Source organism: Argiope bruennichi, chromosome 4, assembly GCF_947563725.1.
Source record: "Argiope bruennichi chromosome 4, qqArgBrue1.1, whole genome shotgun sequence".
NCBI lineage: Eukaryota > Metazoa > Arthropoda > Arachnida > Araneae > Araneidae > Argiope > Argiope bruennichi.
Window position 1 is genome coordinate 53,278,148 of NC_079154.1, and position 25,391 is coordinate 53,303,538.

At 29.4% G+C, this 25,391-nt stretch overlaps 1 protein-coding gene across 3 annotated transcripts in view; it reads right to left on the reverse strand.

Moving 5' to 3' along the window:
* The window catches only part of LOC129965454 (autism susceptibility gene 2 protein-like), an 889,904-nt gene extending 864,937 nt beyond the window's left edge, over positions 1 to 24,967 (reverse strand). For all 3 annotated transcript variants that reach the window (XM_056079331.1, XM_056079329.1, XM_056079330.1), the window contains exon 1: positions 24,413 to 24,967. In XM_056079331.1, coding sequence (XP_055935306.1) covers positions 24,413 to 24,745 — 333 coding nt within the window. In that variant the 5' untranslated portion in view covers positions 24,746 to 24,967. The remainder of the gene's footprint in view (positions 1 to 24,412) is intronic.
* Positions 24,968 to 25,391: the final 424 nt, after the last annotated feature.

Below are 25,391 nucleotides of genomic sequence, written 5' to 3' on the forward strand. Positions count from 1 at the left end.
TCCTCCTATAGAACCACTATTTTTTTATAAAATTGTTGCATCTTTCCACTCATATTGTACATCATCCTGTTCATTCATTCATTCAGTTTTCTTGAACTCCACACATTATTCAATTTAGTTTCCGTAATTTTCATCCATTTCATGTGTAATCGTATTTTTGTCATTTGTATTCCCCTTTGCATAGATTGCAGAGTAATTTTTTTTAATAAAGTCCACCTTTAACTATATCAAACCGGGAAAGAGCTATTTGAGCTCTAGAAAACGGAGATATGATATAATGCTAAGATGCTATTTAAGATTAAATTACCTACAGATGATTCAATTGAAATTTTACGTAACAGCAATATTCCGTCAAAGATGGCCAATTATACATAATTTTAAATACAGTACAGAAGTAAGGAAATGAAAAGTTTTATTTCGTTACACAATAACTGCCCCACGGTTTATTTGGTCGTTAATATATTTTTTTTTTTAATTCTACGATTTTTCACCCTTTTTACCGAATGACCTCTAGTGTAAGCACGGCTCTAACCATAAAACCTAAATAACGACTCAATTTTTTGGGTATTAAATAAATAAAGCAAAGGCAGGGCAAGTCGAGCAATTAATTCTTTCTCTTCCAAGTGTCTTGTGGGGCGTAGCCACCGAGGTAAACTCCTTAAAAAGACAATTAAATGAAAGTAAGCGAATATAAATCTTTCTCCCATTATAGGCAACCTTCAGCTCTTCTACGGACAAATCTAGTGTAAACAAAAAAGCAATAGCCGCTGTCGAATCGCGTGTTTCTCCCAACACAGCAGCAGCACTTAACGTTTTTGTTTAAACAGGTTTCTAAGTTAAGTAGCTTACAGCGATAAAAAGCACGGAGAAGTGATTGTTATCCGAGTCAAATACATGGCTTCAGATGGGTTCTTTATTTTTTTTTCATTCTTACAGGGAGAAAAAGGTTACCAGTTTGGACGGGTAGAGTATCTCGCAGTTTTTGTTTTGTTGTTCATGTGAAGAATTTCTTTTTTTCCTCCCCTGCTTGATGTAAGTGATGATTTATGTCTAATTAAATGATTGTAGGTAGAGACGGATGATTGTTGAATGTTGAGAAGTGTCGGCTTTAATTAAAAGGGATGGAAAAATGGAAAGGCATACTTTTGAAGGAAGAATATTTTTACAATGAAAGCTTTTAAGCTTTTTTTTATCTTTAATTTTAATCGAGTATAGTTATACATTTATTATAGAATACAATTTTACTATACAGTATATTCTAGATAATATTATAGATATCAGACCACAGGACCGATAGATTAACAAAAACGCCAAATCAATGGAAGTTTATTTAAAAATAAGCATTTCATTAAGAAAAACAATATTTAACACACCAAATACTTTAATATGAGGGAAATTTTACAGAAAGTGTAATAAATATTGCAAAATAACGCAACAAATATCAATGCTCAACAACTATTCCAAAATAACGCGACAAATATCAACGCGCAACAACTATTGCAAAATAACGCGACAAATATCAATGCGCAACAACTATTGCAAAATAACGCGACAAATATTAATGCGCAACAACTATTGCAAAATAACGCGACAAATATCAATGCGCAACAACTATTGCAAAATAACGCGACAAATATCAATGCGCAACAACTATTGCAAAATAACGCGACAAATATCAATGCGCAACAACTATTGCAAAATAACGCGACAAATATCAATAGCATGCGACAAATATTACAAAATAATGCAATAAATATCAATAGTATGTGACAAATATTACAGAATAATGCAATAAATATCAATAGTATGTAATAAATATTACAGAATAATGCAATAAATATCAATAGTATGTAATAAATATTACAAAATAATGCAATAAATATCAATAGTATGTAATAAATATTACAAAATAATGCAATAAATATCAATAGTATGTAATAAATATTACAAAATAATGCAATAAATATCAATAGTATGTAATAAATATTACAAAATAATGCAATAAATATCAATAGTATGTAATAAATATTACAAAATAATGCAATAAATATCAATAGTATGTAATAAATATTACAAAATAATGCAATAAATATCATTAGTATGTAATAAATATTACAAAATAATGCAATAAATATCAATAGTATGTAATAAATATTACAAAATAATGCAATAAATATCATTAGTATGTAATAAATATTACAAAATAATGCAATAAATATCACAAAATAATGCAATAAATATCACAAAATAATGCAATAAATATCACAAAATAATGCAATAAATATCAATAGTATGTAATAAATATTACAAAATAATGCAATAAATGTCAATAGTATGCAATAAATATTACAAACTCTGTATGTATAAAACGCTAATATATCTGGCACAGAAATCACTTATTACCGAATGGCAACAGTTAAATGTAAACAAACCATCATACGAATGTTACACATTTTTCATTAAAAATTTTTACAATTTATGTTAATTTAAGCATCCCTTAGCTAATTAATGGAGTTATAAAATATTATTCGAAATTCTCTTGAGAAGACCCGCCTGTTTTACCATCTCGCTATGTCATCAAAAACTTCGTTCAGTCAGATGAAAAAAAGATTTAAAAGAAAAGAAAATTGCAGAAATTGGTGTCAAAGAAAATTTAATCGAGCGTTAAAATAGGTTCAACCGTCACTAAATAAATAATTGCGATGTTCTGCTGATGGAAAATGATATTCATATCTTCCAAAACTATTCTCACAAAAATGGTTTTCTTCGTGAATTTAAAATTAATTAATTTTTTGAATTTTAATGATATTATATCATTTCTATACAACTTTTTAAGTATCGACACATACATTAACGATGAAATAAAAACTCACCCATCGAATATTCGATTCTGTGCTCTTGCAAACATTAACATTAATATTTAAAAAATTGCTTTCTTTGGAAATCAAACCGGAACAGCATTTTCACTTCGTTGCAAACACACCATTTAATTTGCATTCACAGTAATTTATAATAGATTGATTCAATTAATTTATGCTTTTCAGTCGCATCAAATAACATTGTATATTTTTAAAAATATAAAATCCATATTAATCGATTATCAGCTTCAGAAGTCAATAATTTGGGGATTTGTCACCAAATGCAGTTGCTATAATTCAAAATCCTATTGTTATTGCCAAGATCATAGAAATACGTCTGGCAATGACTTTCACTTCAGTATTCTTTATTTTATATTCCGCTAACTCTAGATAACAGAAAGAACTATTTTATCCATAATCTACGAACAAAACTATTTCTGCAAAGCATCACAGAAAATTCCTGCATTGTTCTTATATTAATTTAGAGTGATTCTGATCCCACTTGATTTAACAAATCAAGCCAAGTCTAAAACACCACTACTACTCATGATAACTTAAGAGGTGCCAAATTATATGGACCAAAGCGACATTGAAGTACTTGAAGCCTGGATACCAATATAATGAGGATAGGCTCCCTGTTCTTAATGGATAATTAAAAATATATATATTGTCCCAAAAAATGTTTCCTCTTTTTTTTTCCCCTTCTTTTTTCCTCTTAAAGATTTTTTATTTCTCTTTAACACAAATAATTCGATTCAAAGTGTAAAACGTGATGCATAAAATGCAGGCCACATATCGTAAAAATAAATGGCATTGCTAATTAAAGCGCACGGTCAGGGCAGTGAAATAAACTTACATTTTGAAAGGCTTTAAAAACTTCATTAAATCTACTGCATTTATCTTGAATTTGGAATAGTTATGCATGTTTCATTAAATCTATTGCATTCATCTTGAATTTAAATTTGGAATGATTATGCATGCTTCATTAAATCTATTGAATTCATCTTGAATTTGAATTTAGAATGATTAAGCATGCTTCATTAAATCTATTGCATTCATCTTGAATTTAAATTTGGAATGATTATGCATACTTCATTAAATCTATTACATTCATCTTGAATTTGGAATGATTATGCATGCTTCATTACTGCATTTATCATGAATTTAAAATCTGCGTACTTTGAAATCATTCCTAAATTGAAACATAAGACAAAAAAGACCAATAGAAGTTTCCATTTATCACGTCATTGAGCTTTTTCTTCCGAGTGGTACGAGAAACACTGAGATTCTAAAACTGAATATAATCGAACTTAAATTCAAATTGCAACAAAAAAGAAAAAAAAAATTGTGTAGGTTTTTATTTTATTTGCGATTGCATAATCACTTAACATATATCGTGCAAAAAAATTAAATTCTGTGCATTAAATTACAATAGATATTATTCAAATCGGTTTAAAAAATCAAAAATGCTCCTTTTTTATTTTTTTCCGAATGCAATTGCAAAATGATATCACTTAAAATGTGCATTCGAAAATAATTGAATCTACTCGCTATGAAATCAAACGATCTGGATTTACATTTATTACAAAAAAATTGTTCAGTATTATCTTCCTCTTATGCAATTTGTCAGAATTGTTTTTTTTTAATTTTATTTTACGATATTCATGTTTCTCATTCAACTTACAAAACTATGAATTTGAGCAAAAGATTTTTACGCCTCCTCAAGCTTACAAAAATAATAATGCTAGTTTTACTGCGAAGTTATTTTCCCCCAATTTCAACAATGTTTTCGAATTTTTTATAATTACAACAATAATAAATCACATGCATTAAGTATTTTGCATATCTTTAACGAAATACATTCGCAACATTTAAATCCTGTAATTAAAATGTCATTAAAAATTAACATTACAAAATTTAATTGCGTTCATTAATTTTGCAATTTAAACAAACAATATTTAAAACTGTATATATCACTTAAAAGATCTAATCGTTAGGAATTTATTGAAATCCAAAAATAAAATATTACGACTACAAATGTTTCTCCTACTCTGTTTTTGCACATAAGAATATAGAATTTGATGCAAAGAAAGAAAAGAAGAAACAAGAACGTGAATCGGAAAAAATGCAGAATGCATATATTGTGAAATATTGATAAGTAAAAGTTGAAAGCTTTTTATAAAGATGTTGAAAAGATAAGCAGTCTAAATAATACAAAAAATCTAACATTGATAAGTCTTTCGTTCTAACCGTAAGTTTTATCATAAATTACAAGTCAATGATTGTTCGAAACACAAATTTTATTGTATTTGATAGAAATATCCTTTCTTTCGATTAGTATATATAAAGGATTTATTTATATGCAGGTGGTTTTTCATTGTAAATATTTTTCTGAACGAAAATCGCCTGTTATTTTACCATTATCTCCGAGTAAAATTTTAATTTAATCATATTTACTGAATAAAATGCAGAAATCGTTTGCATTGTTTATTCTCTTTCAGTAAATGATCTTTGGGCCAGGTGTTTGTTCAACAATTTCTTTTATAACTTCTACCATACGTCTCTATTTATATTGGCAAAACTTTTTATCTAACTGATATAAATAATTCCATAACTAAGAAAAACATGATAATATCTTCATATATCTTGCTTTTTGTGCAAGTAGAAAATTAATTCCAAAAAAAAGTTCTTTTTTTTCCCACTCAAAATCGTTCTTTGCAGAGGCTATAAATTAGATAAATGAAATACGTGAGGTGAATTGCAGACAATCAACACATCAACCATAACTGAAAGATATCGTTTTCGAACTGGCACGTTCCTAGTTGCTCAACCGAATGCACTCAGCGGGTAGATTTAACACACTCATCCCATGCTACTCTTTCTAATTGCGATAAAGAAACTTTATTAGCAGGGATAATAACGAAGTGATGAATGGTGGATTCTTTTCTAATCATTTCCCACAGGAAAACATCGTGAACTTCTTTGATTTGGGATTGGCATACATCACTGACACTTTATAGAGGACTGACAGTTATAATACAGACGATATAAAATAAATTTTAGAATGAATCTGGTTTTATTTTTAAGTAGAAAACTTCACTACAATGAGCAAATAATGCAAATATTTTATTCATTTAACACAAGTACCAAAGTAGGTTTCGAAATAGATCCAATAAATGTAGGCATTTTTTTTTTTTTTGCATTATTTCAAAACAAAGTGAAGGGGATCATGTTTCTAAAAAGTAAAATTTGATCAGAATTTTTAGATATAAGTATTTAAATCGCCGCCTTATGCAAACAGCTGGTTCACTAGCATTAGCGATTTCTAAAATTCTTAACCATTTAACCCTTTCTAAGGCCGTAAGAAGTATGCTTCCCACCAAATTTATCAATCTTTGTATAAAATGATGTAGGTTGGCATCAATCCGGACCAATTTTTTTAGAAAGACAGAAACTTAGATGCTTCAGTTCTTTATCTCAGACAAAATGATGTGTCTTGATTTGTTACCTAATTATTAATTAACCAAATTAATTAATTAATCAAATTAAATTTATCTAATAAGCTAAATGAATCCCTTTTCTTATCCTAATTGCAAGCCTAAAAATATTTTAACATAATATGACTAGAAAAAAATGGCCCTTTAAAGGGTTAATCCAGCTTGTTCGTGAAGGCTTCTGAAACAAAATATTTTTTAAACAAAATTAGAAATACTAGTTTTTTTTAAAAAAGATTATACTCTTTTCATTGTGGAGTGCATCCCTTTGATTTTCTGTCATCTCACCCAATCTTTGAACTTTAATTTGAAAATGGAAAGTGTTTAATATATAGCATAAAAACTTTTTTTTATGGAAATAAGCATTTTTTTATTTCAAAAGAAGCTTATTAAAAAAAGAAATTATAATAATTTCATTTTTCATTTTTACTTCATAATAGAAATAGGTTTAAATTTTTAAAACATAAAAAGGGGAGGGAAATACTATTTACGTTTCCAGTATTCAGTTTTAAAACTGAAATAATAACAGAAAAGTCTTTTTACTGAAATAAATATTTTCAAATTAGAAGATTTGTGGAAAATTTATTCCTTTGAATCTTATCAAAATCTACAGCTGCGAAACATATTATATTGATTACGAAAATCTCATATACCATCGTTTAAAAATGCCAGCTTTAATAAATTCAGCCAACCATGGTGCTCAAGTTATTAATAATTTGTACTGGTAAATAATATTATTGTGAAGCTATTTCTCCTTTAAATTAATATGCCCAGAGTTAAGAACCTTCAGTTCAATCACTCCACCAACCATCCTGGAAATCGTCAGATCTCGGTATATTTTTCCACACAGAATATAAAAATATATTTTATAAATGATCCGGAAAGACGAATTAACTCGTCATTTAAATCATTTTTAAAACACAGAAAAGTATGCTCGTTGAAAATATTTCATAGTTATAAAACTCGTTAGAAAGCATGGGTTGATTCTATGATAATCGTTTAGTTATTTCATTAATCTGTTTTAAAATGTATTCACTTTATTATCGATTTTTATAACATTTCAGAAAATATTTATATTGTTTCTAACTTTTCAATGAACGATAAGGGCATAAAACCCCCAAAAAAATGTATTCATTCATTCCATTTTTTTTTTCCAAATTACTTCTAATTAGATTATTTACTGCATGTAGAAATGTTGAAAAAAGAATTGAGGCTGTTACAAATATATGTTTTTGAAGAAAAAAAAAATGAACAGCCCCTGCCCCCTCTATATGCACTAAATATGAAATTAAAATCTATTAAGAATATCATGAGAAATTAAATATCATTAATATTTTACTGATCTTAAATCTACCTATTTATTTTTAAAATGATAATATAAAAGTTTCCCTCAGTATCTTAAGAATCGATTTCATGCATAAGTCAGCGCTCCAGTTATTATGATGTTGAAATTTGGAAAAGGGATCCTGGCACAAATATCGACCTCGTCATCCGACAGAGGTTCATAACTGTAAGGCCCTTCCCAAACAATGGGAGATTTCCGATTAGTAACTGCTTAGGACAGTTGGGTTGAGGAAAGCCATACGCAAAGTCATTAATAAAATGTTACTTTCTTTGTTTACCAAACAAATAAATTACTCACAAAATAGATCTTTTTGTGAAGATTTCAGATATGGCCTTTCATGAATTGTAACACAAGAATTTTGAATTGCACAAGAATGTATTATTATATAAAGAGGATCATGAGATATAGATGAATTTTGAATTGTATAATATTGAAAGTTATCAAACATAATTGATCAGATTTCTTATCTATTTCATTATGTCCATTTAGATATGGCAATATTTAAAAACGTCAAGTAAATATAACTGCCTACATATGTGGAATTAAAACATGCGTGTTTCAGAAACAATCAATAAATCAATACAAACATGCACATTTTAACAGAGTTCCTAAAAAAAGCTTACAATAATTTGTTAATTTAAAAATATGTTAAAATATATAAATTTCCCCTTTATTAAGAAAGTTCCCCATAATATGTCATAGGTTAGATCCGCAAAAATGTTTCAATCCGCTACTATTCCAAAACAACTCACATGCAGTTTCAAAACAGATTTAGTTAAATTACCTAAAAAATATTGAAAAAAAAAATCTATTTGAAAAATAGTTACTTTTAACAGCCGTATGTTTTTTAACCTTCTGGAATCCAACAGAATTGGTATACATAACCTCACTTACACTACACACTATCATTTTCCAACCTCATTCATTCATCACATAAAACGAATTTCAAGACCAGAAAATGAGGAAGTTGCTCCTACGGTGCTGGAACTAATCATTAAAAAGAAGACTGATGATACTCGGCAGTTGAAAACTTAGTCAATAAATCGACGACCTTCTTCTAAAAGACGCTTCGCTGTTCGAAGAAAGGCCAGGAACTGTTCACATTGTGTTTTTTTTTTCCCCACCGTCTAACTCTCTTTACCTGCACTTTAAGACGACGCTAAATCTCAAACTTACTCCTCAGTTGAAACAATACGGAATTCGTGGCTTTATTCTATAAACAAAGACCTCGTTGTGGTTTTGTGGCCAAAGCGTAACCTTACTCTTTTTTTTAAACACTCTATTCTTCCAAGTATTTGCCTTGAACTTAAGTTTTTTTTATTCCTAACAAAAAACAAAGATCGCGTGGTAAGTTAATTATTTTTTTTTTCTGGTAACGTTGCCTAAAGCGATCAATTAATTTTAATGACTTTTTAAGCAACATTTGTTACATTTATTTTGAGCGATAGAAACGGCAAAATCTGTTTTTCTGATTGTGCTTTCATTTTGAAGATATTTACAGTGTGCATACGAATTGCATTTCTTAAATAGAGTAAATTTACGAAAATGTCAAGAATTATATTAATTTATAAGTACATCGTATTCATATAACATATAAATGCATCGTAATTATATAAGTGCATCGTTAAAATACTTTTGCATTTTTAAAACAGTTAATACACATCATACCATAAATCCAAACTTCTTTTATTTAGCTCATATGTTTGAGTTGAGTTGTCGTGTTCATAAGGATATGGGTAAACTTTCGAATTAAAGATTTTTTATCCAAAATATTGAACGAAATCTACAATATAATAATAATAATAATAAACAAACAGTAATCCATTCTTAGCAATGATGTTACGGTATCTTCACAATAATATACGAACTTTAGAATATTGTACAACATTATTGTTCTATAAAGTTGTTCGATATTGCAGAGATATTTGAGATATCGTATGATAATCGGGACTTTTTTTTTTTTCAAAAATATCGCGTTCTTAGACAGACAAAAATACAGTTTACAAGAAAACTTAGAAATTCAGAACAGTGCCGAACCCCGTCATTTACAGCAAAGAAAATACAATAGTTCAAATGGCATATAAAGATATTAAAAAAAAGAACTATAATTTAGAATTGAGATTGTTCTCTGAAATATGACGGCTGTATTTTATGTTTGGATAAAAGTTGGGATACGGATTTTTTAAAAGCTAATTTTTAAAAATTAAATTACAAAAAAAATCCAAATATTTTAATATGAACTATTTATTTAGGAAGTCAGACAGTGTGAGATTTTTAAAAAATTCAAAATGAGATTATTAATCAACGCAGGAAAATAATAAAAAAAAACGAGCATGAAACTAGTTCATTATACAAGAAATTTAATATACTATTTCTTGTTTAAATAAAAACAGTTTTATAAATATATTCTATTTAAAATTTTAGTTTTCTTTTTAAAAAATTTATAATTTTTTTGAATTTATAAAAAAAAAAAGTTTTGAGTAAAATTCTGAAACAAAATTTTTCTTTTATATAACATGTGTCACAAAATTTTATCCAAATTATGTGCAAGATTATGAATAATTATTAATTAATTACAGTCCGAAAAACTACTTAAAAATAAATATTTCATTTTATAATTAATTAACATTCTAAAACATTTTAAAACAGTGGATTTTTTTTCCATACTAATCACCTTTGGCCATTAGATGCTTCGTCGGGGTATTGGTGGTATTCAATTTTAACTAAATAAACTTATAAAACTTCTCAATATTTAATTTTATACATTATTTATAAACTTATAAAACTTAACTTTTTAAATTATTTAACTTATTTAATTTTAGTTAAATAAACGTACTACTTCTTGTCCACGATTTCGTCAAATTGTCAGACATTAAACCCTTGTTATTTAAATTGAATTCCATCTGTTACTCTTTGTAATGGAGATGAGTCCTATAATATCATAAAGCCAATAAAAATACCCATCTCCTAAATTTCACAGTATTGTTACTTTGAATATTTCATATGATAAATTTAAAAAAAAGCCGATATTAAACAGAATCCTTCTTCAGCTTTCAAAATTTGGAAGAAAATCACGCGATTAAATATTTGATGAAACAATGAAAACGGTTTGAATCTTAGGGCAATTATGCAACATATTTTCAGAAATTAGGCAATTTTTTTTTTTTAAATTGTAAAATTCAAGAGAAATTTGCCCAAGAACTAAATTGGTAGCAATAAAAATATAATTTTTCCCAAAAGTGCAGAATTTATTTTTGTGCAACAAATTTTAGGAAAGATATCGCGGAAAAAAGCCAAAATTCAGTTTCATTTTTATTTATTAAATTCTAATTAATAATTCAAAAAATTATTTCAGAGCTGCACATTTACGCCCTCCAAGTTATGCATGTGCCAAATTTGATAGTTGAAGATTTAACGATCTGGCCTGTAAAGAGCCAACAGACACACACCCTTCAACTTCATTAGTAGTAGAGACAGATATTATCAAATTAATTGATATTATCAAAATATAAAAACAAAGTAAAGAATTTTAAAATGGCTACTTAACCTAATATGTAACAACAATTAATCATGATTCAGGTTGAATATAAAGACAAAAACTGAATTTTATGAGGCGTAAAAGAATGTCCGTGATGGGAACCATAAACAATAACTAACAGCTATTTATAAGGCATTTTTGCTACTCGGCCATAGAAACGCATTGGTTTTTGTTTAGTACAAACACGTGATTCACAAGTGAGCAATAACTCCTTTTCCCATCAGATATAAAACTCCCTCAGAGGAAAATATTCAAAACGTTAGCAAACATACTTTCATCTTTATTTTTTGCGGAACAAAATAAATAAAATCTACGTCATACTTCCAGTAAAAGATTCGATTATCGTCGAAGTGTGACATATATATATAGTGATTGTTAAAAACCAAACGATATCTTCACTTCATCACATTAAGATAAGAGAAAATTTTCATGTTATTCGGGAATGAATGAAGAGCGATTTTATAAAATAAAATGTGAGTAAAATGTGAGTGAGTTGCTATGGTTTTAGTCTATCAAATCCTTTCACGATCACATGATACGGATGAAATACTGCTGCTGATGAAGAATCGATTTCGTTGCTTTAATTTTTTTTTAATAATACGGTTTTTATTCTAAAGTTAGAACTCGAAAAACATACATAATTTTTATGAATTAGTAAATTCTTTCAAAATGTGTTTAATGATTTTATGTGCATACAGTTTCATTAGTATATATATCATCAATAAAATCAGTATAATCGTAGCAATTTTTAATTTTTTTAAAAATTGTTATGTATTTATGTTATTTTACGCGAAACATCTATTAAGTTACTTTTAGTTAAGCATGGAAATATATTTGTCAATCATGGAATAATATTTGTAAACTGATCACGTGACAAGCACGATTAAAAAATAGTCCAAAACGCTCCGCACAACTAGGGGGTATTTACAAAATTTAAAAACTGTTCTGTGGTAAATTCAATTTTATTTTCATACAATTTTCTTTTAATTAAAAAAATAATATAGAGTGTTCATTAATTATTGACGGGGTTTCCGTACCTCATAACTTTCGAATAAAAAATATTACGCAAAAATCGATTACGTATTCGTAAATTACAACTCAAAGAATTTCATTAATGATATTGAAAAGATTAATGAAATTGCACATGTCTGCCCTTCGTGGCTCGTAACACATCGAGACGAAATTCGATTTCCCTCCAAGTGTTCTCCAGCATTTGTGGGGTAACATTTTGAATTGCAGTAACAATTCTGCTCTTCAGTTCATCAAGGGAGGGCACAGGGTTCTTGTACACAATGTTCTTGACAAACGCCCATAGAAAGAAGTCCAGCGGTGTTATATCTGGTGATCTCGGAGGCCATAGGATTGGTCCACCTCTTCGCATTGTTGCCACTTAAAATTCTATGAGTTGTAATTTACGAATAATATAATCGCCTTCAGCTGAATGCCTACAGAGTGCAAATTATGCAAGCTTTACACTTTAATATCATTAATAAAATTCTTTGAGTTGTAATTTACGAATACGTAATCGGTTTTTGCGTAATATTTTTTATTCGAAAATTATGAGGTACGGAAACCCCGACAATAATTAATGAACACTCTATATAATATACTTTGCAAACATATTTTAACTGCCTTATTGTATTAATATTCATGTTGTAACAAAATTAAACACATTTTTTTTGCGCGTATACATGATAGTTGTTATATAAAGATAGACAAATAAAACCTAATAAATAATGATAAAATGTTTGGATGTTCGGTGCGATTTAAATCGCCTTCAAAAAATTTATAAAATTATTTCTAACAACTAATTTACTATTATCTAATATATTTTTTAAATAATTAAAACATCGAATGTTAAAAAGATTTATGCTTAATTACATAATGCTGCAATTAAGCTTCTCACTTGCATAATTTTAAAATTTCTAAGATTTAATGTAATTCTGTTGCATTATCTGTTAATACGCACATATCTGAATCACAAAAAAAAAAAAAAAAAAGAAGAAGAAGAAGAACACATCAAAGTGCCATTTGAATCGAATGTATCCAAAATATGATTTATTCTACAAGCCACTGTTTGGATACAGAGAATTAATCCTACCAAATTCATAAACACGCCCCCCCCCTCAAAAAATTATATAGTGGCTCTAAACCTGTTAATTATTTCGGACTCTTCAGAAAAGGCGTATCTAAATTGTGTCGCTTAAATTTAGCGATGACGAGTATTCTCGTTAACGAGTTAGCTCGTTAAGCACAATATGTGTAATGTGAAATTATGCTGTATTAAAATGACTTATTTTTTACTTCAATAATCTCATTTATTTATTTACTTAAACTAACATACATTTTTTGCATATGAATGAAAGAAAACATTAAAAAAAAATCTATTATTTTAATTTTCTGTCACTTAATGGTATTGAACAAAGCATGCTACAACGCATAATAATCTTATTTGTTCCTTTGATTTCGACTTGGTCCCAAAATATTTTAAACATCTCTTGAAATTTACGAATACGTTCGAGTTTTTATTAAAATAGTAATTCAAACTGAAAATTATCACTACTTATTACTCCTGACAAATAAAGCCATAACGCAAAATGTTGTACTTTTTCCATGAAAAAGTATTCCCGTCAAACACAGTTAAGTGGTTAATATGTTAATAATCGATAAGAACAGATTATTTTTCACATTCCAAGAAACTAATCTTAAAGATTAAACCTAAAAAACTCATAAAATCGAATGAGTTTTTCGGTACAATCTGCTACATCTTCTGCATACTTGCATTCCATCTATATATATATAAAGATAATAAATTATCAAATAATTATCCCTTAACTATGCATTCCACTTTATAATATTATTCTCACAATGTGCGACATATTAGCATTCGAGAACCTGCTAATTCAATCTCTAGTCCCAGTCATTCGGTAAATGCCGGAAGATGGTTGAAATGTGCGCGCCAAACATTTATGCCCAAACCAATTATTTATTGAACACTTTAATTTGAATTATAATGAATCCGCCTCACATTTCTAACTGTGTTAGAGATATTGGCGAGGGAAACTCGAAATGACCGCCAAAGACATTAGCACTGTGCAGCGACAATTGAGTTTTCGATAAAGCTAGAAACCTTCTATATAGCAGTCATATGAAATAAAATAAAAAGGAGAAATGAAAGCGTTTGGCCCAAATTATAAATAATACAAAATTTAATTTTTTTTTATGAATTCTTTTTGCAGCAAGAAGTAAAGGGTGATGAAAAATTAACGCAAAATCAGAATTTGCCATGATTGCGCAGTAAAGTGTAGACAACTTAAAAAAACCTCATTTTACAGCTGATACGTTAAGGTTAGTATAAAAAAATGGAGCGTTAAACAATAGAACAACGTGATCTCATTGTTGAACAATATTTCAAAAATAATGAAAGTCTAGCGGCCGCAGTTCGAAAATTTGAAATCTGGCCCCCTAGATCGTGTGATTTAATACAATTGGATTTCTTTTTATGGGGTCATTTGAACTCAACGGTCTATGCCAACAAGCCCAGAAGCACGCGTACAATGAAGGAGGAAATTCAACACTTCATCAACGAAATTCATGCAACATGCAATGTGGTCATTTATACAATTTTAAATTTATGCAATATGATCATGGAAAATTTCTGTTCAGACCATTTGCGCTGTGTGTTATTCCATACATAAGCTAATCTTGTGTACTTTACGATTCAATAAGAACATAACAATTAAAAAAATTAAGTTTTTTGCATCGTGTAACGCTCTATTTTTACTAACCCTAAATCATCAGCTGTCAAATGGTTTTTTTTAATAGGATTACAACATTTTACTGCACGAATAGAGGCAAATTCAAATCCTGCTATAATTTTGGGACACCTTTTATAATAAAAAGATTACAAACATATGCCAATAATTAATCGACAGAAGAAGGTAGTTTCAAATGGAAGAAGAAAAAAAATACAAGTACAAATACGTATCAAAAGGGGAAAAAACCCAAGAATATAAAAATAAGAAAAAAAAAGGAAGCAAAAAAGTAATCAAGAATATAAGCAAATATAAACAGAAACAAAAATTCTTTTCACGCAAGCAAACATTCAGTACCTTAGATTGATGCAATTGGGAAAGGATCGTGACACGATCAAAACAAGATTTAAAAAAACTCAAAAATATAAAGCATAAAAATATATATGTAAAATATATTTAAGGAAACACACAGAAATAAGTGTCTAAATAGTACTGGAAAAAATGCTGTTAACATGTGTAGAAAAAGATGAAAAGGATTATTTGCTTCCAGGAAAGGTAGAGAAAGAAGAAGGCCATGCTATATTTTTTCTCTTTAGTAGACAATTCATAAGTGTACGTCTTGCAGATCTGAATTTGGTACATTCAAGTATGAAGCTTTTGGCATCCTAGCAATCACCATCCTAACATCACCAACGTAGCAATAACCAATGTCTTATTTTAATTACAGCCAGTACTACAGAATTAAACCGAATAAATGGGGATTATTGTGACTGGCTGTTATACTCATTAACTATCCAACTTGTGCATAAGATGGCAACGACCCACAAAAGTTCTTCAAAAGAAACTTAAAAAAAAAATTCAAAAGAAAGAATCTTCAAACTGTTGATAAAAAGCTAGAAATCTTTTAAACCATGTTTTAAATGTTATCAGGGTATTGTAATATTTTGTTAAAATTATCACTCCCCATAATGAATTTTCCTCTAATTTCATCGAGTTCAACACATTCTGTTATGCAGTGTTGAAATGAGTCTATTTCGCCACATATACATGTGTTGTCTTACATCCTTCCGAATCTGTAGAAGTATTCTGAAAATCTTTCATGTCCTGATATAATTTACACTAGCCTCGGGTGAAATATTCTTTTTATAATTTTTAGTTCTGGTATGAATTCATATGTTATGTGTCCTTTGCACGATACTATCCTGCCACTGCATAGTCATCTCTCTTCTAATTCCCTTCTTTAACATTTGGGATGATTTTGGGATTACAACATCTAATTGGTGTTTTTGTGCAGCCTTTTTCGCATATTCATCTGCTCTCTCGTTTCCGCTTATTCCGATGGGAGCCTTCATCTAATTTAATCTAATCCATTTGGTTTCTTTAGAAAAACTTACGTCAGTAAACAACAAATTGTAGTGTTTCAAGTAAGCTTTAAAGTTTCCATGCCCAGTTAGAAGCTTGGTGAGAAGTCGCAATTTAAAAATATTTTGCTGAACTAGGCATCAAGATATAGTTACACAAAATATTATTTGAAATTTTTAGCAAGCATTCATCTCGGGGAACCAACTGTTCGTCAAGTCAGCCATCTGAATCTCCGACCCACCACGAAGGCACACGGATTTGAACCATAGAAACTGAATGACCGGACCGCCGCAACAGCGACATTGGCAGGAACTGTGATTGAGTCCTAAGGGCCGTCACCGGCTACGGTACAACCTTCCCCGAAGAAAGTACCTCCCGTCATCGATGGGAGGAGTCAGATCCCCCACCTATTAGTGTACCCTCCAGGGTGGCGAGATCCAATCACCATGTCGGAAGCATCTCATCCTCATTTCGAGGTGCCCCCCCCCAGGGGGAGCAACTGTTCGTCAAAGGCGGCTAGCTCATAATGAGATTATTTTAGCATTATTTAGTAGGGTTTGTTTCCATATAAGTTTAAAATTTATACGATACTATGCAATCAAAATATCCTTAATATAAGATTTAATCGATTTTTAATTTTCATCATTTTATTTGTTCGTAGCATTTAATAGAAGAGTCCATCTGAGTTAATGTTTTTTATTTCATTTTTACAATATTCATCTTTTACAGTTTCATCTTTTACATCTTACATCAGTTGATTCATCCGGGATATTATTTATAGTATTTAATTTCAATTAAAATGCTTAGGTATAATTAAATGCCCATGATTCCATAAGATTACCAGGTAATAAAACAGTGTTATTTCAATTGTATGACATATATTCATCATCTCAAGAACCTTTCTAATGGAGACCAGTCCCATGACGTCATGGGGCTGTTAAAAACGTAAATTTGCGATTCATCTATCTTGTAAGTTTCTCGTTATTTCAATTTTCTGTTCCTCTTGTACAGTACAGAGATTAAATATATTGTTAATGATTTTTCTTCTAAGGCTTGCAACAATGGAAAATCACGCAATAAAATACTTGGTAAAACAATGGAAAAGGCTTGAATTTCACGGGGAAAATGTAATTTACTATTAGAAATTAAGCAACAAAATATTTTTTTTTAAAAAAAGGGCCAAACGAAATTAAAAAGCTATGGAAGACATTTAAATTGGCATCATTAAAAAGATGATTTTTAAATTTTGAAACGAAATAAAATTCATTTTTAGCACTAATATTTACGAAAGTCCCGAAAAAAAAGCCAAAATATTACGTGGAAAAATACCAAAAATTTAGCTTAATTTTCAATTAATTAAAATTCTAAAAAACTCAATTCTTATTCTCCAAGGAATACATATGCAAAATTTGGTAGCTGCAGGTCAAATCTTTTGGCCTAGAGTCCCAATACATACACATCTTTATTATTAGTAAAGATTACTAATTTTTTAATTCTATTAACCCTTTAAAGGGCCATTTTTTTCTAGTCATATTATGTTAAAATATTTTTAGGCTTGAAATTAGAATAAGAAAAGGGATTCATTTAGCTTATTAGATAAATTTAATTTGATTAATTAATGTGGTTAGTTAATAATTAAGTAATAAGCCAAGACACATCATTTTGTGTGAGATAAAGAACTAAAGCATTTAAGTTTCTATCTTTTAAAAAAAATTTGTCAGAACTTATGCCAACCTACATAATTTCATACAAAGATTGATAAATTTGGTGGGAAGCATACTTCCCACGGCCCTAGAAAGGGTTAACACATTTGCAGTCTATCTTACATCAAAAGAAGAAATAATTTATCATTTGACTATAATTCAGTTAAACTCATTGGAAAATTATTGCTCATAAGATATTTTTATAGAGTAATCATGAAAGATTTCAGTCAATATTTTAATTTTCATTGTAACATCCATACAACGGTTATTTGAACTACTAAACTAGAGAAAATGGAAAATCTGAATGAAAATGAAACACTTGAAGCAACTAGCAATCTATATTTGTTCAAAATTCCTTTCATACAATAAAAGCTTTTTACATTGATGTTAAAATGTTAACATTTTATACTTTATAACGATTTTTAAAGATCACATTATTTACTTAAATCGCTTGATTAAACGAGTTTTAGAATCATTTTCTTCAAGTTATTTTAGAATCTTTTTAATAATGCAAAAGAAAGAAGAATATTTTAAAAGATTCTGATATAATTATTAGGCATATAATACATTTCAGTCTATTAATATTTTATGACACACGATATTATTCTGAAAATTCTTACTGAATTATTGGAACGGTTTGTAAAATAATATTAATTTCGTTTTCGTTATTTTAAAACATTTCTTCAGCGAAAAGTATCATTTTTTTTTTTTTTGCTAGATAATTTTTTTTTGTTTGTCTTTAATAATTATTAATTTTGATTCTTGTTAAAATTAATCCTTATGCAAAATCCTTTATGAATTTTAATAGATAATAAGAAAGCACAACAAATATTAATAAATCTTTTGCATTTAATTTTGATTAATATTACTTAAAACTAATTAATTAATATTTGCCCATTAAAAGGCTTTCTTATTCAGAATAAATATCTCCATATATTGTAAGGTTAAAAAACAAACATTTGCGTAAAAAAAATACTATTTATTTCATAACCTAATTTTTTTAAAGTTTTAATAAATGCAGTTTTAATTTAAAGTTGATATTTTTTTCTGAAAAATTAATTCTATTTAAGAAGGGTTTTTTTTTTATATCATTCAATTTTTTTTAAAAAATTACATTTTTTATTAACAATTCAGTTTTTTAAACTAGCTGGTAAAAAATGAATTATGAAACTTGGTTCATCGTGTCATTATATAAATTAATTTAATTCTTCCGAAATACAAAGTAAAATTTGGAATGAAATTAAAATAAGTTATTTAATTTCTGATTAAGATTTTTAACTTACTCTAAACCGTTTTTTATAGCATGACGCATAAATAATAGCAACCCTGTAAGAAAGTAATGTTCCGACACAAATTTTTAAGTAGAATAAAAAATAGACATTTTCCCTTTTGTATTAAGGCATGAGCTATACTGTTTTGATTGTAAAATGTGGTTTATTTCTACTTTGCACAGTTTTGATACAACACAATAACGCTTTAAATTAGCAATGTTATAAGATGATTGAAAGTATCTACCTTAAATGCAGGTAATATCCTCATAGGTCCAACAATATTAAGATATTCAACATTATTATACGATATTATACATTACTGTAAAAAATATTTTATGATTTGGGCTTCAAAAAATATACCTTATTAACATCAGTCAATTTTGTATTAAAAATGAAATTGATCGATTTACAAATAAGTTATTAATAAATGAAATGTTATTTGTTAAAAATGCTATAAATAAAATTTGTTAATTCAATGGCTAATATCTTTTAAACTACCAAAAACTTCCGACAATGTTAAAAATCTGAGATTGATCCAAGAGGAGGAGATTTATTTTAGAACAGATTGATTAATGATTCTGTTGCAATAGGATTGAATAAGAAAAAAGAAAGTAGTAATAAAGAGGTCATTTTCAGGAACGGTAAATTGGTGAATCTACTACAAAATGATTGTAAATGAAGGAAGAAAATAATGTAATAACGATATTTATTTCAGGAACGAAAAATTTGCAATTCTAATGCAAAAGGAGACAATAGAGTTAATATCAAGTGTTTCATTTCGGGATTTTGTTGCAATATAAGTAAAGGAAGAAAATAATATAGTAATAAAGATATTTATTTCAGGAACGATAAATGCAATGCAATAGTAGAAAAAGAAAACAAAATAATAAGAAGAATTATTTCAGGAACGGCAAATTGTCGATTCTACTGCCATATAAGTAAAGGTAGGAAATAATATAGCAATAAATATTATTTCAGGAACTGGCGAGCAATAAGAGAAAAGAAGAGGAAGAAAATAAAGTAATAACAATAATTTTCATGTCTGGATTCTAGCATAAAAAAATATTTTAAAACATTCCAAAGTTTATTTAAGTTTAAAAAAAATTGAATGAAATAGATCGAATTCCAATTTCCCGCTTGTATTTTATTGTATTACTATCGTATAAAATAATATATGATAGTATATTATATTATTATTACAGTATAATATATTACGATAGTATATTTTATTACAAAATAATATACTTGCAATATTATTATCAAGAAGGGAGAAACCATATAACAGATTTTATGAAACACTTGAAAATATCCAGACAGGCTATAAAGTTAGAACACAAATTCTCAAAAACAGTGTCAATAGATTGCTTCAGAATCGAAAGTTTTAAGGTTAAAAATATTTTGTATTTAGAATAGTCCACACATGCACAGGTCATTGAACTCTGCACGTTTAGTATGAAATAAATACCAATAGTTATGAAATATATATAAAAAAATTGCTTTTAAACCTTGTTAAACACATCGGTCAAGATCTAATTTGGATCGTCGAACCAGCGGAAGTTTACCTCCAACAATATGAATCAAAGTTATTCACCAAAAGTTCAGAGAATCATCTCGATTTAAAATATTTCATTAAAATATAAAAATATATATATTCAATAAAAGTGGTTCCGGATGTCAATATTTCATATACAAATTATGTTCATGCATCCTTTAAGGCTATTTCGGCCATTGACAGAGAATTAATTTTTTTTTAGCTAAAATTAGAAAAAGCTTTAAAAAAAATAATGTTTTTGATATAATTATGGCACATCTTTAAATTATTCCAATGGATATATTAAAAAAAACTATCAAAAATGCATAAAATGTAAAAAAACTATGATTAATTTCATCACTATTTTTGTTAGACTGTTTTTACTAGACTTGTTTGTACAAAAATTATCAAATTAATTTTATCAAAATCTAATATAAATTACAATTTAGAAACATAAACAAGCATTAAAACTTTTAGAAATAGATAACTATTTAAACAAGCAAAATAAGACAAGTGAATCACCCCATCAACAGTAATGTTGCTAGCATAAATGATACCTAGGATAAGATATATTTTCATCCAAAATTATAGTTGCCTCTAAAAAGTTTTATTAATGCATTAAATTTTCGTCATTGTCAATTTTACCGTAATCCATTTAATAAGACACACGGCGCTTTTACAGTTTTTACTGTCCCATCCAAGTCGCTACGCCATTGCGTACGACATACGCGGAGAGGTAGGGAAGATTTAAGAAAGCAGCAGTAAAACTGAGAGAGGCCATACAGAATTTTTATAATTGGAATTAGAATACGTCATCAATTGGACAAGTAAATATAAGACATCACGAACAGTGAGGTTATAGAGGTGATTAGGGCAAAACTTTTTTTTTCATTTCAGCCTTTTGTGAAGCGAAATCCATTCAATAAAATTTTACTTAGCCGAGACTGTCAAAGCTGTACTCCCTTGACCCCTTCCCCCCCTCTTTTCTACGCCCCTGTGCTGAAGAAATACACAGCAGTATGAAGATAGCTTCTATATTTATTGCTCGAAAGAACTCCATTAATCGGAATCAGAATACATCAAATGAATATGACAAGTAGCCTCACGAACAGTAGCATAATAAAAATGTTTAAGGTAAGATTCAATTTTTCATCTCGGCCTTTCGCAGTTGACTTCAAAAAGGCGAGATCAACTCAATAAAATTCCATTTAACCGAGCCAGTCAGATCTGTATTTGCTTGACCCCCCCCCCCCCCCCACACACACACTACTCCATTGGGCTCAACAGTGCCGAAGAAGTATACAGCGCTATGAAGATAGCAATCCAAATAAAGGCTCACTTGAGAGAAATTTATTAGTCGATTTCAATATGCATCATCAACTGAATACGAAAAGTAGCCTCACGAATAGTAGCATTATAAAAATGTTTATAGCAAGATTTAATTTTTCATCTCTCTTTCGAGGTCGACTTTAAAGAAGTCGAAATCAAATCAATAAAATTCCATTTAGACTGGCCAGCCAGGTCTGTACTTCCTTGACACCCCCCACCACCACACACACACACACACACACACACACACACATACTCTATGCCATTGTGCTCATCTATGTTAAAAAATACACATATGTATGAAGATAGTAATCATAAAAGCTCACTTGAGAGAATTCCATTAATCTGAATCAGAATACATCATCAACTGGACACTAAAAGTAATCCAACGAACAGTAGAGTTATAAAAGTATTTAGAACAAGACTTTACTTTTTCACCTCCATCCTTTAAAAAGTGAAATCAATTCAATAAACCTCCATTAAGCCCAGACTGCAGGATCTGTACTCCCTTGACCACCCCCCGCCCCCAGTTTCAAAACCCCTATGCTCAAGAAATACACAGCGGTATGAAGATAGCAATCAATATAAAAGCTCACCTGAAAGAACGTCATTAATCGAAATCAGAATATATCATCAAATGCCTATGAAACTCCTTCGAATCCCTTCTTGAATCTTCCGGAACCCTTCCCATGGAGTCATTTAATTATTAAAAGCATTGAAGATGCAGTTTAATCTACACCATGATTTTAATTAAGCATTACATCAATGAAATTCGCCGACAGAAACGGTAGCAGAAGGTTAAAGAGATTTAAAATCAAGTTATGTAATGCTTTAATGCGAAAATAATTCTTAACAAACTACTTTCCCGAAGAAAGTAAATCCTCGCTTTATTGATCGTTTAATCTGTCTTTGGAACGAGGTACATAAAGATGATTCTCTTTATAGATTCAGCTTGAATAAACATTTATTTATCCAACTTTATTATTTCGCAAAAGAAATTACCTCTTCATTTTAAATACAACAAAAGGAAAGTGATCACATTTATCGTTAATTTGCAGATTTTGGCGACAGAAATTATGTTTTGATGTAGATAAAACCCAAAACTATGGCAAAAAGAAACCAACTTCTACTAAAATTGATATGTGTATTACACGCAAGTACTTAGATACAGAGTAGATGCGTGTGAAGGAGGAATGAAAGGTTATGTGACAAAAAAATTTATATCATAATTGAATCAGTGAGAAAAAAAAATACCCCCCCCCCGTTTTATAAATGGGTTCGACAAATATAGATCTAAACATTGTAAATCAAAAGAACTAAACCACCATCCCTTATGTATTTTATGCATATTTTAAACTCAGAAGTCTTGATGAACTCGGACTTGAATTTTGTAGAAAAACAGTTTTTCATTCCAACTATTCCATTCAATTTCGTAAAAAAAAAAAAAAAAAAAAAAAAAAAAAAAAATACCATGGTTATTAGAAGCAATCTTTTAAAGACAATTCCATTTTGGAACATGAATATTGAATTGAAATTAATTAATAAGCTTAATGAATTTCAAAATAACTGTAAATATTGTATGTAAATGTTAATATGCATATCGGCAATAAAATAATTAATGAAATGGCGTATTTCTTTAATGTACATAATGAATTTTTTCAATGTACATTTTTCTTTGATGTAAATAAGGATTATTACACAAGATAGCAAGTTAATCAATGTTTAAACGATTGGGCAATCAACGATCCGCAACTTAACACAACTAAATGATATTTATATTTAAAGAAAGATTTCCACTTTGTGTCCTTTACCTAAGTGATGGTAAAAAAGTAAATTACAAGTAGTCAGATATCCAATAGCAAACAACTAAAATTGTGCAAAGTAACAACTACGTAAGGAAATTTAACGACTAAGCGGAATTAACTTTAAAAATTCAAAATAGATTGGAAAAGCATCATGATGCAATGAAAGAAGGACATTAAGGTGAACATCAGAACTGAATAATTCAGCAGACGATTATTTCCAGATTTAAGCTAATTGCCATAACTTATGGTTAAAAAAATCAAGTTTAGATTAAAATAAAACTTTTCATCAAGAAATGATTCAGATAAATAACAGTGAATGATCGGATCAATCATATTCTGCAAATAGGTAGAAAATCTAAAACTAAAAAAAAAAAAAAAAAAAAAAAAAAAAGACTGGGCTACAATTACAAAGTTTACTTACCTTTACATCGCTGTAAGTCACAAAACTCTGGAACGCGAATCCATCAATTACATCCTCATCGACAAGTGGAACAAGCATTTTATTGGTTTTGACGTTCTTTTTAATCCCCGTTCGTAATCCACGATCGGTATCTTTGGGACGTTCCGCAACACGGTTTCGATTAACACTACCTCTAATTTTCTTGGCACACCCCACCGTATCATCTTCTCCTTCTGTACTCTCCTCGTTGCTACAACTCACAGATCCCAAACGGTTTCGGACCTTTCTTTGGGACCGCGCAGGGCCCTTAGTCGTCCCTTGATCCCTCTGCCGCAATCGTCTGGTGTCACTCATGGTGCAAACGATTTTAATTATTATTTAATCAATTTTGACCCGGTGGGGGTATTCAAGAAATCAATCGGGATCTTTCCGGACAGGGGTGTCACAGGACACACAATGCACACACATTATTCCATTCCGTTCGAATTTGTTTCTCTCGAATAATTCCTTTAGAACGCAAACGATTATTATTAAAACACGAAAAACACACACTCAGGAGGCACTCGAAATGTTGTTAGTCCACGCGGGGCTTTCTTTACTTTCAACCGAATGGCAGTTGGTGCAAACGTAGGGGACTGGGGTTGCCAGAGAACCTCTCGCCAACTTGGATCGCCTAGAACGGCGATAAAGCGCCAAAGTGGTGATAGCTGGCGAAGTGTAGGAGTGAGTTACTTACTGGGAGAAGGGGGAAACTTGCGACTAAAGCACGTCGATACTGGTTTGTGAAAGTGAGTGCCCACCTGAACGGACGGGAATGTCGATAAGAGGAGATAGGGATGATATGATCGCGCTTAAGCACAGCATAGTGACTTGGAGGTCGAGTTTGGCTCCTCTTTCTTTTTTTTACAGCGACTTGGCTTTTCGGTTCACTGGAGTGGTGGCTGTTGTTAATTGGAAGCAATGCGATTAATCCGCTTTTTAACTTGGCCACGCCTTAAGT